This window comes from Hermetia illucens, chromosome 2 (genome assembly GCF_905115235.1).
Source record: "Hermetia illucens chromosome 2, iHerIll2.2.curated.20191125, whole genome shotgun sequence".
In the NCBI taxonomy this organism is placed as follows: domain Eukaryota; kingdom Metazoa; phylum Arthropoda; class Insecta; order Diptera; family Stratiomyidae; genus Hermetia; species Hermetia illucens.
In genome coordinates, this window is record NC_051850.1 from 83,311,411 (window position 1) to 83,328,275 (window position 16,865).

Genomic DNA, 16,865 nt, shown 5'->3' on the forward strand with positions numbered 1-16,865 from the left:
TACCAAATCTTTATAATGCAAATCTTCCAATTTCGTGCCAATTATCAGTAACAAATTTTGAAATGTTTTCTCCAAGTTGTCGGTGTATTTTTCGTCCTAGCGCCAGTTCGCTGCAGTTTAGAGGATAGATATAGGTTGCAGTATCTGCTCACCAAACTGTCATAGGAAATATCACCTAGGTGTGTCGCGCATGTCTAGTACATTTCAGGTCAATAAGTGCGCACTTTCATGCCATCGGCGAGAAATTCCGTTAAGTTTGCCAGTACCATTGTGGGTGTACACCTGATTTACCAATTTCGCTAATACATACTCTAAACAAAAACGCAAACTACCATCGCCATGTAGAGGATGATGAGTCACGACAATGTCTGATTTCACATTTTTTGAATTTGCGTTTTTTACAGATGTCGACTTGTGTTGCAATCTTGCCATATGCTTAGGTGGATCACTCAGAATTGCTGGAAGATGTAGTCAAGATTGCGGTAGAGAGCAAGTTTAAGGTCATTGGCCGCATTTTGTTCGTTCAGTATCTTGATCTCTGGACATTTCATTCCGCGAGCAGTGGAGATTGTTGATTGTGGACATCGTAAAGTCGAATATCTTATAATGACCACTCAATTCTCTAACTAGATGCTGGGCGCATATTTAGCATACTCAGAATATATTTGGATTTTGTAGATAGAGTGATTTCCGTTATATTGAAAATCTTTCAAGAATGAATATACGAGTAGATTTTATGAGCTCAACAGGTATTTGTTATTGTAGAATTTTCTCCGTTAGAAATAAAATACTTGACACAATGTGAAAATATAGACTACTATACTAATTCGGGTGCTGATCGCCCATGGAAAACCAATTTCAAGTGTTGTTCAAATTATTACGTTTCCCATTTGGATCCTCCCTCAAAGGGAACTTATAGTTATTCCAAGACAAAATTACCAAAATATATACATGTATGCACAACAAAGTTTCAGAACTCATTATGTACTCGATAAAATTGTATATTGGCAGCCGGAATTCGTTTGAACCTACATCGTTTTATATCACACTCATGTTTCCCTTGAAATAATAAATTTACTTCTAGGCATACTGACAATCAGTTATGCATAGTATACAGGGTAGCCCGTTTATAATGATACCATTTTTAATGGTAGATAGCACCATTTGTTTGAGAAAATTGGTCCATGTAATGGATTCTCTGTCTTTTGACGTTATATAGTTATAGCATTTTTCGTGAATAGAGGCAAAAAGCTTCACCTTCCTAAAACAAGTCGGTATATCAGAAGCTCGCGCTTCAGGTATAAAGGTCTCATGTTCATCTTATGTGAGAAAGTTTCTACGCATATTTTGCCATTCGTTTATGGCTAAAATCCCAAAATATTCCTTCATGTTTTTTCAAACTACGAGAAATACGTACATATTACAGATGCAGATGTTATCCTCACTCTAAACAAACATTGCCTATAACCGAATACTATGTTTATATATGCACGTATATAAATTGATCGTACACATATTTCCGATTTACTTCATGCACAAAAGCATAAATGTGTACATATGAAGTATGTATATTAAATACCGCTGGTTTAATGTACAAATATATCTATCTGAATTGGGCACTACTCTAAAGCTTCATTTACATATACATACCATATAAATACATAAATATATACCATATGTCTGGAGTAATTGATATTGATATATAAATGATTAAAAAACTAAAGCGAAATGTTTCCCTGCGACCTCCCTTTGTTGTGGTTTTGATGAATTGATATGTTATGACGACGTCATACACGTTTTACAATATACGAAATTCACAAAAAATGTAAAAGTTTCACCTTCTGTGACTTTGTTAATAATAGTTGGATTTTTTTTCAAACTTCCCAATGTTATGCTTTATGCAAGCGCCAAATTTTATAGTTCTAGCATGAACTTAAGGGAGTTTTCGGTTAAATTTCTAAAATATATATATATATGGAAATATACAGTTATTAACTTTATGTGTGTAGATATCGGAACAGGATGTATTTTGAGGCCTAAATTTCGTTTGGATACACCACTGAGATTTTTTCGGTTGCATAGATTCTGAGAACGAGATCTGTTACAAATTTTAGGGGTCATATTTTGAGCCACCACTCTCCTACGCTTCAGCCGGAATCAAATATAGAACCAGCTTCGAAAAGTACTAATTGAGCCCTTTCATTTGATACCCCACACGGCAACATTGTGTGAAAAAAACTACCAAATTGGTGGTACTATCCACCATTAAGATTTCTACCATCATAAACGGGACACCTCGTACACAAATTAGCCACGCTACGTCAAATCAGGGCTTACGAACATAAGCGCGGTGTAGCGAAATTTCACCATAGCTAATTACATAAAACATATTCACACTTACTCACATATCCGTCACTTTGACCTGACCAATACTCCCTATGTATTTGAGGTCGTTATCCATGAATTGATGATTTAAACATGTTTACGAATCAGTATATATAAAACATTTTCCTAACTATGTTTGGTACGATACTCAACATAATACCACTATGTTGATATAAAGGCGCACGCCTATATTATATTAGTCTAAGAATACGTCAGTGGTTAGAGCGCTAGGCTCACGAGAGCTGATAGGAAGCGGAAGGTTGCAGTTCGAATCTCACACACTCACAGAGGGATTTATATCATAAATGAAGGTCCGAAGCTAGTCGACCCAGTTGTGATTATTGTTAAAGTTATCATATGTACAGCCTTGGTAAAAAGTACAAATTACTTGGATACAGCTAGGTTTATTCCCGGTAGGTAAACATAAAACGTTTTCTAGTGATTCGTACATCTAGAACGGAAAGCTCAAAACACCTGTTTTTGAATTTCTCCTTGAAGAAGTTTTGCGAGTAAAACGTGCCCTTTTCTGGGTTTCTCGGTAAAGTACAATTGTGAATGAACTGGCATAATTCCTCCAATAGCACGCATTTTCGGTGACCCTAACTTGTATGGGATAAAATTCTAAAAAGATAATCCACCCTAAGCGTTGGTTTAGAGAAAATAACATTGTCTTGTTGGACTGGCCGGCCAATTCCATGCATCTGAACCGCACTGAATACCTTTGGTGTATCCTAAAGCATAAAGTGAGCGAACACAGCATCGCATCTAAGACAGTACTTAATAAAATTTTAATTCATAAAGATTATATTATGCAATCTATTGAAACACTAGAAGAATCTCATTTTTACACTAAACAAGAAAAAGACAAAGAATTGCCTAATATTTTAGAGACTTTTTATATTGTTATCATCACCAACGGCGCAACAACCGGTATCCGGTCTAGACTTGCCTTAATAAGATACTCCAGACATCCCGGTTTTGGGCTGGGGTTCACCAATTCGATATCCCCAAAAACTGTCTAGCGTCCTGGTCTACGCCATCGCTCCTTCTTAGGTAGGGTCTGCCTCGTCTTCTTTTTCTACCATAGATATTGCCCTTATAGACTTTTCAGGGTGAATCATCCTCATCTATACTGATTAATTGACACCGCCACCTTTGAGCCGGTCATGGATTTCGTCGTTATGTAGGCTACGGTCCATCCCAATGTAGGGGACTCCAAATTCTTCGGAGGATACTTCTCTCGAACGCTGCCAAAAGTTCGGACTGGCAAGATCATTGTCTTGCTCAGTAAGAGCTTTGACCCTATAGTGAGACGTTTTAAGCAGTCATAAGCTGAAATTGGCTCTGTTGGCTGCCAATAGAGCTTCTATTGGCAGAATTTTTCAAAAAATAAGCAAAAGTAGTGGCTAACTACTTGCTTAAAACTCAAAATTCTCAAAACTATCGATCACATTTCGATATTGTGGTGCGGCTGAGTAAATTTCAATTCATATCTTCAAAAATGTTCTAAGAATTAGTATTTTGTTTAAGTTTTTGTGTACAACAAAGCCTCATTAAAATCAATTCACTGTCTGTCTGTCACACGCACTTTTCTAAAACGGCCAAACCGATCCGCTTGAAGATCGGAAGATTTGAAAATCCCACGCATACAGTGAGTGACTTGAATTTACGCACAGTTTAATGGGGGGATGTACATTTTTTCACTGTATATAGTCATGTGTGGTATCAAATGAAAGGCACCGATGATTTCTTTCCGAAAGTGGTATTAGTTTCTACATATATTGAAAAAATGCGCGAGTAGGGAACCAAAATATGCACACTTAAAGTGAGATAGAACTCATTTTCAGAAACTACACAACCAAAAATCAGGGTAACGCGCTTATACGAAATCTAGGCCTCAAAATATGTCATGGCATTGAGGACGGCATTGCACAAACGTATGCCAAATTTCATGGAAATCAGGCTATTAGTGCAAAAGTTATAACAATTCCAACTTGTCAGTTTCGTGTGAATTTACTGCATCCAAAGCTATGCAAATAAGATGCTGGCGTCATAATCAACGGGAATAATTGACATTGAAATATTAAAATTCCATTCGTGAAGAATCTACTTCTCCCCAGCTCTTTTTAAGGTTTTTGTGTAAAACGAAATCTTATTAAAATCGGTTTACTGTCTGTCTGTCCGCATTTTTCTCGGAGACTGTAGCAGCGAAAGTGATCATTTATTTAACGGGGTCATTCTCAGAAACTGAAAAATCTGAAAAAAACAGCAGGCTGCCACTATATGGTGGCTAGGCACCGAAATACTTTCCATACCGATATTCCTTCAAATGAAGTTAATAATAGTATATTATTATAATTTTCAGTAATTCGCTGCAGAACCTTCCTTAAGTTCATCGTAGCACCAGCAATGTAGGCTATAATATATAGCTTGATCCTACCAAATTTGGTGGAAATTGCACTAATACTAACAAAGTTATAATAGGTCAAATTTGCCATTTCTTTGGAAATTCAAGGTTTTGAATACCAATATCACCCGAAAGTGGATATGCGTATATTGCGTGTTATGTACTAATGGGACTAATGCACGTTCAAATGCCTTTATAAAAAGAAATACACAAAACCTTTCATACCTGAAGCGGCCAGCTTCCTGGTTTCTCGACTTGTTTGTATCTGCTTCTGCACATTTGTGAATAATATTGAACTCCTAGTGTGAAGCCTATGAAGTTGACTATGGCCAGTACAGTGCTTTCTTTAATTATGTACACGCGGAACCGTCAAGCACTCATCGTTCCCCACATAGGGAAATACAAAAACTGTTACACCTGAAGCCTCAGCTCCACCGCGTCCTTCTTTGCTAATAAAAATTATTTCCAAGAAATCCCAGCGGTTTATCTCGTGGCAACTAGATGATAAGTCGCCAAAGTAGAAGTGTTCACATAAAAGTTCGTTTTTTCTCCACTGGGCAGGTCTTTGTTCAGTTGCATACCAGAAAAAAACACGAAAGCAATGAATGATTTTGTAAACAAATTGATAATTTCCAGTCAAAATGTTCCCTTATCTATTTCCAACTGAAATTTTTGTATTATTCACCTCTATCGCTGATAAGCTTTTCTTTGCTCGCGCATTGACCTACAGTATGTTTTGGAAACTTCATCGCAGAATGAATCATACATATTAAAAAAACGAACAAAGAAATGAAACATTTTTAAAGATATCAAACTGGAATTAATAATTTTAAATTTCAGGCTCACAAGTATTTCGGGTGCTTTATGCTTTTGCCACTTTATCCTATTGCGAAATTTTCTAAGATTAAAACTACTGACTTGGCGGTAGACGAACAACACATCCTAAAAGACCTTTTTTTCACCGCCGTTTGGATAACTTCCTGATTTAGCAACCAGAAAAGTTTTTAAACTTATTCTGAATCTAAGCTATTGTAAGTTTTCTTTTCTTTACCAGTCAACACAAATTGATATTTTTCCTGAAATAAGCGCTGCGTTTTAAAGTGAAATACTATATGCTGAACTTTATGTGGCATTTTAAACTGCGAATTTGGAGAAGCAATGGAAAGGTAACACATTTGGAAAAATCATTTGCCAAATTAGTTTGGATATATGACGACTTGCTGCTCCTCTATTCACATTACGTTTTAAGGATTGATTCAAAAACATCGAGAGAATCTCCAAATCGGTAGAAGATTTTGATTGTAGAACGTTGGTGATTTAGCATATAGCCAAGTCGAGAATGCACCACCATTTGCTGCTACCTACGGGTGGAAAGGTTGGAAAAATTGTGACGGAGTTCATCTTGTTCAAATGGTCAATGAAAAAAATTCATCAAGAAAATCAGTTGCTGGTGAATTCAAGATAACTTCTATAGAAGTGATTGATGATGGTGATCCAAGCCCTGGGCAGATGTGCATATATGTATGAAACTGGATTTTTATTAAGGTTTTGTGTAAACACAAAACCTTATTAAAATCGGTTTACTGTCTGTCCGTCTGTCCGTCACACGCATTTTTCTCGGAGACGGTTACAGCGATTGACACCAAATTTGGTAGAAAGGTGGGAACTGTGAACGCTCACGCATACAGTGAATTACATCCTTTTACCTCGAATTTAAGGGGGGGTCCCCATATATGCAAAAGGGGGGTGTAAAATTTTTTTTCATCAAATATAGTCATGTGGGGTATCAAATTAAAGGTCTCGATTAGTACTTTTCAAAGCCGATCTTAGTTTTGACATTCGTTGGAAGGGTGGAGAGCGCGGGGGGTTGAAAGTGATCACTTCTTTAAGGGGGCCATTCTCAGAAACTACCAAACCGAAAAATCTGAAAAAAATCAGGAGGCTGCCACTATATGGTGCCTGGGCTCCGAAATACCTTCCATGCCGATATCTGTTTAAATAAAGTTAATAATAGTATATTACTACAATTTTTTGTAATTGGTTAGAAACCCCCCTTAAGTTCATCCTAGTACCGTGAAATTTTGGAGTGATATAGGCTATAGTATAGAGCATGATCTTACCAAGTTTGGTGGAAATCGCACTATTACTAACAAAGTTATAATACCTCAAATTTGTTGTTTCTTTGAAAATTGAAGCCTATGAATGTCAATATCACCCGAAAGTGGATACTCTCACACAATATATGGATATATTACGTGCTACGTACTAAGAAATACACAAAACCTTTCGTACCTGAAGCGTCCAGCTTCCGGTTTCCCGACTTGTTTTATGATAATTTTAACATATTACCAAATAAAACGAATCAAAAAACATTATTCTGCCCCCGAAAGAAAGAAAAACAACTGGGAATACCGGAAGCGGACGCTTCGGGTATATAGGTTTTGTGTTTATCTTCCACCCGCCAGACAAACAGATATCGGATAGTTAAATTTTTCTGAAACTTTCCAAAATTGTGTATTACATTATTACTTATGATACCAAATTTTGTACTTCTAGGATGAATATTTTTTCGGGAAAATTTCTAAATTATGGTAACATGTTATTTTAACTTTATTTGAGCAAGTATCGGAATGGGATGTATTTTGAAATGGCAGTAGATTCTGAAAACGAGACCTGTTGTATACATTTTGAGCCCTAACTCCCCTATGCTTCACCCAATGTCAGAAATAAGTTTCAATTCCTAAAAATAATAACCGGGCACATTCATTTTACACCCCTCATGACCATATCCTTTGAACACCCTCTTTTCATATGCATGTGGAGCCCTCTTAAACTCGTCACACTTGCTGTATGTAAAGGATTCACAGGATTCACAAACCACATGTTCTTACCAAATTTCTTGACAATAGCTTTAGCAGTTTTTGAATAAATTGGACACACAAGCAGGCATACGTTGAATCGATTCTAACAAAGGTTTGTTTTACACAAAACCTTAAAAAGCTCAAAAAATGTTTACTACATATATGTAGCTCTATAAGTAGCAACCAGATTCTACCGAAATGCCTGGGATTGAGGCTTCGAAATATTTATTTTTCTAACTAACTAAGCGGAGATCGTTGCGCTACAAGAGTTCTTCGAAAGTGTCACGCTGTATGTGGTGCTTATTTAATATAATTTCAGAGTTTTCGTTACATAAAAAGTCGAAAATCGGAAGCCGGCACTAGATATGAAAGGCTTTAGATATTTCTAATGTAAGAATATTTTAATGTATGACCCTTCTGTTTGTAGATATTTCGCAGTGTCTTCGTATATGTCAATGTCTTCATTTCAATATAATCTCACATATAGGGGGAGTATCAGAAAAAGCCGAAATTATTTTTTAAAAGCTATTTTGAAATTTCACATGCAAAACAACCTTATCCCCTTGAAAATAGTAACCATTATAACCAATACATTTGCCCCACCGGTGCTTCCACTGTTCAAAACATTTTTAATATTCTTTAAAAACGGTTGATAGTTCCTACCAGTAATAACTTTTGACAGAAAAGCTGTTGTCTCAAAACACGACGTTCTTTTTAATTCAGTCAGAGTCCGAGAAACAAATTTTGCAGCAACCCTTTTCATTTCCCCAACTGTTACTTTAAAATTCGCTGGTCCGAGGTGAAAGATAACCGAGCAATTCTGAGTTTTCCCATAGGATTGTCTTTCCAAGCTGTTTTGATTTTTATCAAATAGAAAACCAAATTTCACAGCTGCAGGTTGTCCACTTAAACTTACCATCATAAAAACCAAGCAAAAATGAAAGACAATCACTGCAGATTAATAGAACAAGCCACGTGGTTGGTCAGCTATAAGAGTTTCGACGTTGTTTGTGTGCTATAAAAGTTTTATATTCTACTTTACAAATCAGTAATATTTTGAAATGAAATCACCAATAAGGAGAAATCAAAGGAATGGTTCCGAAATTCCGCCACGAATGCGTTACATGGGACATCGGTATTACACGGCAGAAAATCCCGAGGATTCTCTCAACATTGTCGTTGATGATTGTTCGTCGGGTGAATAGGTGAATCAACTGGAAGTCATGATGTCCGGTACTTTCAGCTACAACACATGTTATAAGATTGAGACCTAGTACCAGCAGAGTAGAAAATATTTTAACATCATCACCACTTCTGAAAAAAATCCAAACCTCAACCATTGTCAATATTCGTTGTAAGGATTTCGAGAAAGTTACGTATGCTATAGACAGCAGCTTTGCTGTGCCCAGGTATCAGCCACAATCATAATTTGAATTGGGAAAGAAAACACTTGATGAATTTACAATGAAGAGAAGGGGTTTTCCACTGTGAAATATCACATAGTGGATTCATCACTATTCCTATCTGTGGTCTAATGTTCACATTGGGCCTGTCATTTCAAGCTGTGTTACTACTGAATCTCAACAAGTGTATTTATTGGAAAACATCGACTTATCTATTGAACTCCGCCATGCTATTAACAGAGTGTGCTGGTCCCAAGCCCAGGTAAAGGAGGAGGGTTTGAGGCAACGTACTCTGTACTATCCTCAGTAAAACAAAAAATAAAATGCTGAGATCAAGGAAAGAGATAAATAGAGTATAGTTGGAGTTGTTCCACTATGCTAAATCCTACCTGATCTCTCTTGGTCACAGGTCCCGCGATAGGCCGACCAAGCAAATGCATACAATGTCGTTACAAACATGATGATCGGATTGAGTCACAAGCCTTGGAGCTGGGGCGTCCACCTCAATCGACCGGCCCTGGTCCTGTCGAGAAATGGGCAAGGGTTCTTGAAGCATGGACGGCGTTAGGACGTAAGTTAGTCCGAACAAACCAAATACATGTCTGCACGCTAAATGTTGGTACCCTAACTGGAAAGACGGAGAAACTAGCAAGAGCCTTTCGAAAAAGGCGCATTGATATCTCAATCAATCCGTATCTTGAGAAGACCGTGGGATTAAGTCGCAAGACAGGTGCTCATGTTAAACCCTCAAGGACTTAACTGTCAGTGCAACTGAAGTCGAGGAGGCAATAAAATGAAAGAAATCGGGGAAAGCTACAGGACCTGTTGACATCGCATCTGAGCCCTGAAAAGCGAAGAGCTGAGACCCAACACTGTGGCTCAGTTAATTCTTTAATCGAGTTATTCAGGAAGGAAGAACACCATCTGACTGGCAAGAAAGTACCACTGCTCCAACATGGAGCAATAAAGGTAGTCCACCAGAATGTTCAAATCACCGTCCGATCCGATTACTTTCCCATACCATGAAGATTTTTGAACGCATTCTTCACAACCGTATTCGCGAAATCGTTGAAATAATCATGAATCAAGTCGGATTTGTCAAAACTGTGAAACTACTGACGCAATACATGTTGCGCGGTTACTCATGGAGAAACACCGTGAGAAGCATCGCTCTCTTTACATTGCCTTTCTGGATCTAGAGAAAGCGTTTGACCGTGTCGCACACGAACTCATCTGGCATGCTTTGCGACAACACTTAATGCTAGAAGAACTCGTGCGCTGGGTTCAATTGCTCTACCACGATCCGAAAAGTAAAGCTTGAAGTATGGCGGGTGTATCCAAACCGCTTCGTGTCTCTGTTGGTGTTCATCAAGGAAGTGCCTTCTCACCACTGCTCTTTGTTCTTGTTATGGACACCGTCACACGGGATATCCAACGTTCAGCGCCGTACATACTTTTATGCAGATGATGTTTTCCTAGTATCTGATACCAAAAATGATCTCGGGCAACTTGTCCAAAACTGGAATGATTGCGTAATGCAACACGGTCTCAGATTGAATCTAAACAAAACTGAATTTTTGACCACCGATCCCCGAAATAGGAACAATCACTGTCAGCGGCATTGATCTGGCCAGAACTGAGCGATTTAAATACCTCGGATCAACGCTATGAGCCAATGGAGAACTGCGTTATGAAATTACTTCACGCATTAACGCAACCTGGATGAAGTGGCCTTCCATAACTGATGTTCTTTGTGATCAAGTGGTTAGAACGCTGCTTTGTTGTAGCAGAAGGTCGCAATTCAAATTTCACTGATTTCAGAGGGATTTGTGACTGCATTGCCTCTTACAGTATACTGTATTGTACTCTAAGGCCCTGATCCAAAGTGGATTGTGGAGCTAACGATTATTACCATTATATATTTAGCTGAAAACCCTCGTAGAGTTGATTATTAACGATCTTATGAAAAACTGCTAGAATGAGTAGAAATGTAGACTTAGAAGTAAACTTCTATAACTTGTTACTAAAGTAACGAATGATTCATCAGTCATGATAACAATGCGATAGGACTTAAAAACTGATAATGAGAATGAAGAAGGTGTACTCGTAAAGTAATCTGTTTCCTATTGTAAAATATAAACCTATTGCGATAGCTACTGCCTTTGATAATTACGTTCTGCTCTCTTTAATAACAAAATTTACGCCGATCCATTTAAAAGAGGAATATTTGCAGAGGAAATAATAAAAAATATAATTAAGGAATCCCCGAGTCCATTCATTTGATGGGCTGTCATCGATTACGAAGAGTGGAGAGTGACTTTTGTGGTCCATGGACTATTCTTTTCGGGCTAACTAAGAAAAAAACAGTTAGACAGCATTTATTAAGTTCCTTCAGCCCTGGACGAAACCGTTGTCGTCGGAATCACAGTTAAGCAGCATAGTTGAGCATAGTCAACTAACGCCTATCTTGTGCTACTTGCTTTCAGCCCTGGTTTTCTCTGCCTCTGTAGAAAGGATTTTTTAACGGGTAAGCTGTTGTGTTGTTATGGGAGCAGGGAAGCAGAGTCCAGCCGGCTTGGATCTTCAGAGTCAGCCCGTAGCATTCACGAAGGAAAGCAGCTCTCCGACCCTGCAGCTAGAAATCTCTCTGAGGTCCCCAAAGAATGGTTTACCCAGTGTCCGCAGCCTGACTCTAGCCAGAGCTGGGCAATCGCAGAGAAAGGACATGAGGGTTTCCTTTCCTTCTCCGCAGCATCGGCAATGCGAGTTGTAGGGTATGCCGAGCCTAGCGGCATGGTCCCCTATGGTATTTGCAAGCGTCTGGCACAGGAGCTCTCGGTTGTGATCGGGCTATGTTATAAGCGGGCCAAATTCTCCTTGACTTGGCACAGCTTGTAAGTCTTCGCCATCTCAGGCCCGCGGCTGTTAGAGGGACTTCTCATTAAATGTTTGAAGTCTCGATTAGGCCGATTAAGAGATATGCTGTGTGTTTGAATACGAGAAAAGACTCCGTTGGACAATATTATTATTAAATTAGTGACAGACATGAGCCGTTCTGAAACGTTGTTGCATATCAACCGTCCATAACGTCGCAGGCTGTGCACGTATTTTTTCGTCTGGCTCCATTCTAGATATACCATTGGCCCAAACTCATTTATTCATCTTGTAAGTAATGCCACGAAAATTTCACTTCCAATTGGAAAGGGAAAGAAGTTTTTCCAGAGTGATATTCGATTTCAATTCAAAAATGTTAGTTGAGGAATACTTTTGTGATCTGTTAGACAGTTTTCGATTTGTTCATCTTGTTCATCATTTACTATTGCATTGCTATTTATAGAGGAACCCGCCGCAATGTTTATTTATATTTGATCCTTTTGTTCAACCTCAGCACAATTTTCGTTTGTCATCACTCAATCTTGTTTTCAATTTACAGGTTCCACTATCACTTGTATGCGTCTTCTACATTATTTGAGCATCAACTCTATTGGATGTCTCATTTTCAATGAAGATCATGTTATCCGTAGATTTTCAAATTTTACATATTTGTTTGAGTGAAAACGAAATAGAAGTAATTTTGTAGTGAACGAAAATGCATTTTGTATTGGCGCGATTAATTCAGCTACACAACATTTCAACATTTTTCACTTTCGAAGAACGAATGAACCTGACATTGAGTGGAGAACATTTTTCAATAAACGTGATTTCCATTCCGTGGATGTTGTGCTTTTGAAAACGATATTTGGGAATCGGAGCCGCGACGATTAAATAAGCAGGTTCGAATCACGCATTACTTGTGATTGAGTCAGGTTTCGACCAGTGAATCATTTGCGTTTGCAATGCTGCGTGAAGAAAATGAAAATTAATGGGCAATGAATGACGTAAAACATCATCATCAATAACCTGTTGTATTACATCGCTGGAAACTTAGATAATTTGTCAAACGTTTGTGAAGAAACAAATTCACTAGGACGCAATGCATTGCAGTCCAAAGCAAGTCCAGCCACCTTTTCGTAAACAAATTCTTTGCAGAACGCGACCAAGTCGTAATGCTGCTGACTGCCTGTGTTTGTGGCATCAGTGGAACTTGCTTGCAATCATTGCAACAACGCTCTCCTTCTCCACGTTCAGACTGCACCAAAATTAAAAAAACTTCTTCAATGACTCCATTGCGGATGCAAGTGAACCTATGCTCTGTCCACTTATGTCGTTCCACCCATCCTACAGTGGGAGCGGAGTAGAAGTTCCTGGAGCTGATATCGGGCTTGGGAACTCGGTGCACGACGAGCTCGTGATAGATGCGGGAATAACAAAGCAGCGAACTACGAACGGGAAAAACAACAAAAACAGGAAAATTGTAAAAATAAAGTTAAACCCCCCACAGTGCCGTGGTGAGTTCGTGTTCGTTGACATTTCGTGGACCGCGCATCGTTGTCACATTTCGCGAATTGCTAGTCGAGCCGTCAGAACAGAACCAACCGATGTAAACTCAAACTTGTTTGGGTGTGTGTGCCTGGCTCTCTGTCGCAACAGGGGTTTTGCCTTTGTGTCGGTGGACCGGGAAACGGAATGCAATTCGTCGCCTCCGCAGCCATTGTCGCGGACTTTCGCCCTGGCGTTGCGAAACCACCGGGTCCCTTTCCGGAGATCCAGGCGTAAGTGCCAATTGGCCCGATCTCGCTAAATTGCCACGGCGGAGTGCAACCTGACGCCCCGTGCACCGGGTTCTGCGCCATGGTACGGGCGAGTGAACTTGAAATCAATGAAGCGGGCGCGGGGGACAGCGCGAGAGTACACACGAGAACAGCCCATCGGGGAAACCAAAGGAAAACGGACAATGGGGAAACTCACCTTCAATGTGCTCAAATCGATATCGTCTAGTGAACAATTCACCGACGGGGCCATTTGATGCGCCATTTTGGTGTCTTGCTGGAGCTTTCGATCGCGGGTTATGTTTTTCGATTGCTTGCGACGGCAGACTCCGCGGGCTTGGTTGGGGCTCCCGTTCAGCGGCGGCCTAGCAGGGGCTAGATGGGTTTGCGCTGCGGCTGGGTGGACGACACATGCACACGCGGGCGACGCAGCGGTAAAATTCCTCCTTCGGCACAAGAATCTCCGCCGCGACCAGATGAGTCGGCAGCGAATTCACAATCACTTCTGCACAACGATCTCTTTGTGGTCGTCCGATCCTCCTCCGATTGCGGTTGGCAACGGCGGCGAGCAGACAGGCACTTGCACCGCACTCGACCCCGAACGCGTCAAATTAGAATCTTTCCGCTCGAAGCCAAATCCTGGCCGGACATTGTGCGGACGAGCCGAGCCACAGACGAGAACCGATAGCGCACGATAAACAGAACGGCAGGCCGTGCGGGGCGAGCAGGCACCGAAGGCTCCAAATCCAAGTTTTTCCTTACGCGATACGGTTCCGGCAACAGCTCGCTGTCGCCTTGCGATAGATTCTTTCTAGGCTGTGCGGCGAACTCGATCTTCCACGCCCGACGACTTTCGATCCGACTCTCGTCGCACTGGCACACGATGGTTCCGACTGCGGCTGGAACTTTTCTTTCCTCCGCTGCTCGCAAGCACTCCGCAAATGAAATCGGTTTCGCGGCAACGTTCTTTGCGCGACACGCACACCAGATTCACATACTCTCGGCACGGCAAATCTTCTTCGAGGACTCACTGCAGGTGAGGGAAATTGATTGGGATCCCCAGTGAAATTCAATTCCGGTCCGAACGCCAAATGACAACACACAACAACGACGACGTCGACATTTCTCCAGAAGCTGACGCACCCAACTGAAGTGAGTCAGTGGTGGAAACGAATGGAAGTGGCCTGTGAAACGGCCCGTCGCGGCCTCCCAATCGCCGTGGTGAGACGGTGCTGGGCTTGGATAACTGTCAAAATGATGTTTCCAAGTCTCTTATAACACGAAAATTTGAATAGTTGCTCATAGGTTCCCCGTTGGTGCTTAACTTTAGCGGACAGGTGTCACTGTCCAATGAAAATAAAGTGCTGGATGCAGGAACCTGTTATCCGCATATGTGAAGGAAAATTTGCATTTTGTAACTAGAAAAATCCATTCACGATCCTTAAAATTTAATGCTTCGTAAATATTTCCTCAAAACGCATGCGTTTATGAAGTTTGTATGCGAAGTTGTATTAATTTCGCAATCGGGTTGAGCTTTCGTAATAGTATTAACTGATAATATTACTAACATAGCTATTATAACATTAAACTAACCAATGCAATCTGAATGTCCGGAAGTAGGCAACGCGCCCCGGATCGCCCTCTTGTTGGTCAAGTGCTTGGCGGCACACAACGAAGGAAAGACTATTTTTCCTGCAAATTTTCCGGGGATTCCTAACGTATGACACCTAAGCAACAATTGCAGTTGGAAACTTTAATAAAGAATAACAAGTCGGGAAAGCGGTAGCTGGGCGCTTCAGGTATTAAAGGTTCTGTTTGCTTCTTCTGTGAGTAGATTTGAGTGTAGAACTATCCCATTTGTACGTGGCCCGTTATGTATGGTTACATGTCCTGTAACATGCGTCACTCCACCTTACACAAACACCACATGCCCATAATACGTATGAGTCATGAACATCTTATCTTCATAAAATTTATCTTACTAAACTCGAGGGAAATAATATAAACATTGTCATTCGAACAAGAAGCTAGAATCTATCCACAAGAGATAAACGACATTTGAACATAAACAAAAACATGACTAAAACGAACATTGAGCGATATCGAGTTACAAAAGATGCAACTTTGCAAACTCAGCAATTTGCGCCCCTTGTTCAACTCAACTATAAATATAAGGTAGAATTGATCTAAGTCTTTAGTCTTAGGCAAATTCATCGAGAAATAAAGCTTATTACTCCGAGTATCCGCCGTGTTTTTTATTTTAAAGAACAGTCGGTACAAACTCGTAACTGGCGCAGTCGGTTTCGGTCGTCACTTAGTTATTTTGTGAAAAATTCCGCTAAGCCAAACTCGATCCAGAGGACACGGCAAGGAAAACACACAAAAAAAAAACAAACGCGATCGGGAACCTAAAAAAGGGTATTGCAACGCCCAGACTCCAGAATTTTAAGAGAATTTGGGTCAAAACAAATATAAAAAAGGCTTGCATCGCCTCATAGGACGAATTTTAGAAGAATTCTCCTCCAACCAGGACAAACTGAGTTGGCTAATATATAAACAACAAGTAACATTATTAGTGAAAGTATTATATTAAAAAAAAAGTCATCACCAGATCCTGAAAACAAAAAATATAACTGAAAATAGCACGCTACCGGTGGGGCGAGTACGCCTACGGAAGCCCTTAAATCAGTTCAACTGTAAATCCTGAACAACTATAGTTCATCACCAGTATCCAACAGTGTCTCAACCTTGTAGACATTCATTCTGTCACCGCAAAGTAAGTATCTAAGGAACTAGAGGTCTTAGGTAAAACCTTTAAACCAACCAACCAATCAACAACCAACAAAATGGCTACACAACAAGGACCAAGTGTCAGTAGACCAGAAGTCCAACCCTTCACAATCCCATACAATGAAGTCCTTCGACGAGCGGAAAACATACCGATATTCGATGGCGAAAAACATATGTTAACTACGTGGATATCACATGTCAACAAAATATTAGCATTAGCACCATTTGGCGACGAAAGAATGTTCGTCTACGATATTATAATACAACGAATAAAAGGTAGAGCTTTACAAGCCTATTTAAATCTCCCAGACAAAGGCTGGCACTCCGTTGCATCAGCATTCAAAAACGAATTTGGCGTATCAGAATCATA

At 40.0% G+C, this 16,865-nt stretch overlaps 1 protein-coding gene across 14 annotated transcripts in view; it reads right to left on the minus strand.

The window, feature by feature from the left end:
* The window catches only part of LOC119648307 (serine/threonine-protein kinase mig-15), an 81,584-nt gene extending 66,712 nt beyond the window's left edge, over positions 1-14,872 (minus strand). For 11 of the 14 annotated variants that reach the window (XM_038049982.1, XM_038049978.1, XM_038049976.1 and 8 more), the window contains exon 1: positions 13,905-14,871. In XM_038049982.1, coding sequence (XP_037905910.1) covers positions 13,905-13,970 — 66 coding nt within the window. In that variant the 5' untranslated portion in view covers positions 13,971-14,871. Of the gene's footprint in view, positions 1-13,904 lie in introns of all 14 variants that reach the window. The other 3 variants (XM_038049984.1, XM_038049980.1, XM_038049977.1) reach the window with 1 other exon arrangement.
* Between the last annotated feature and the right edge of the window lie 1,993 nt (positions 14,873-16,865).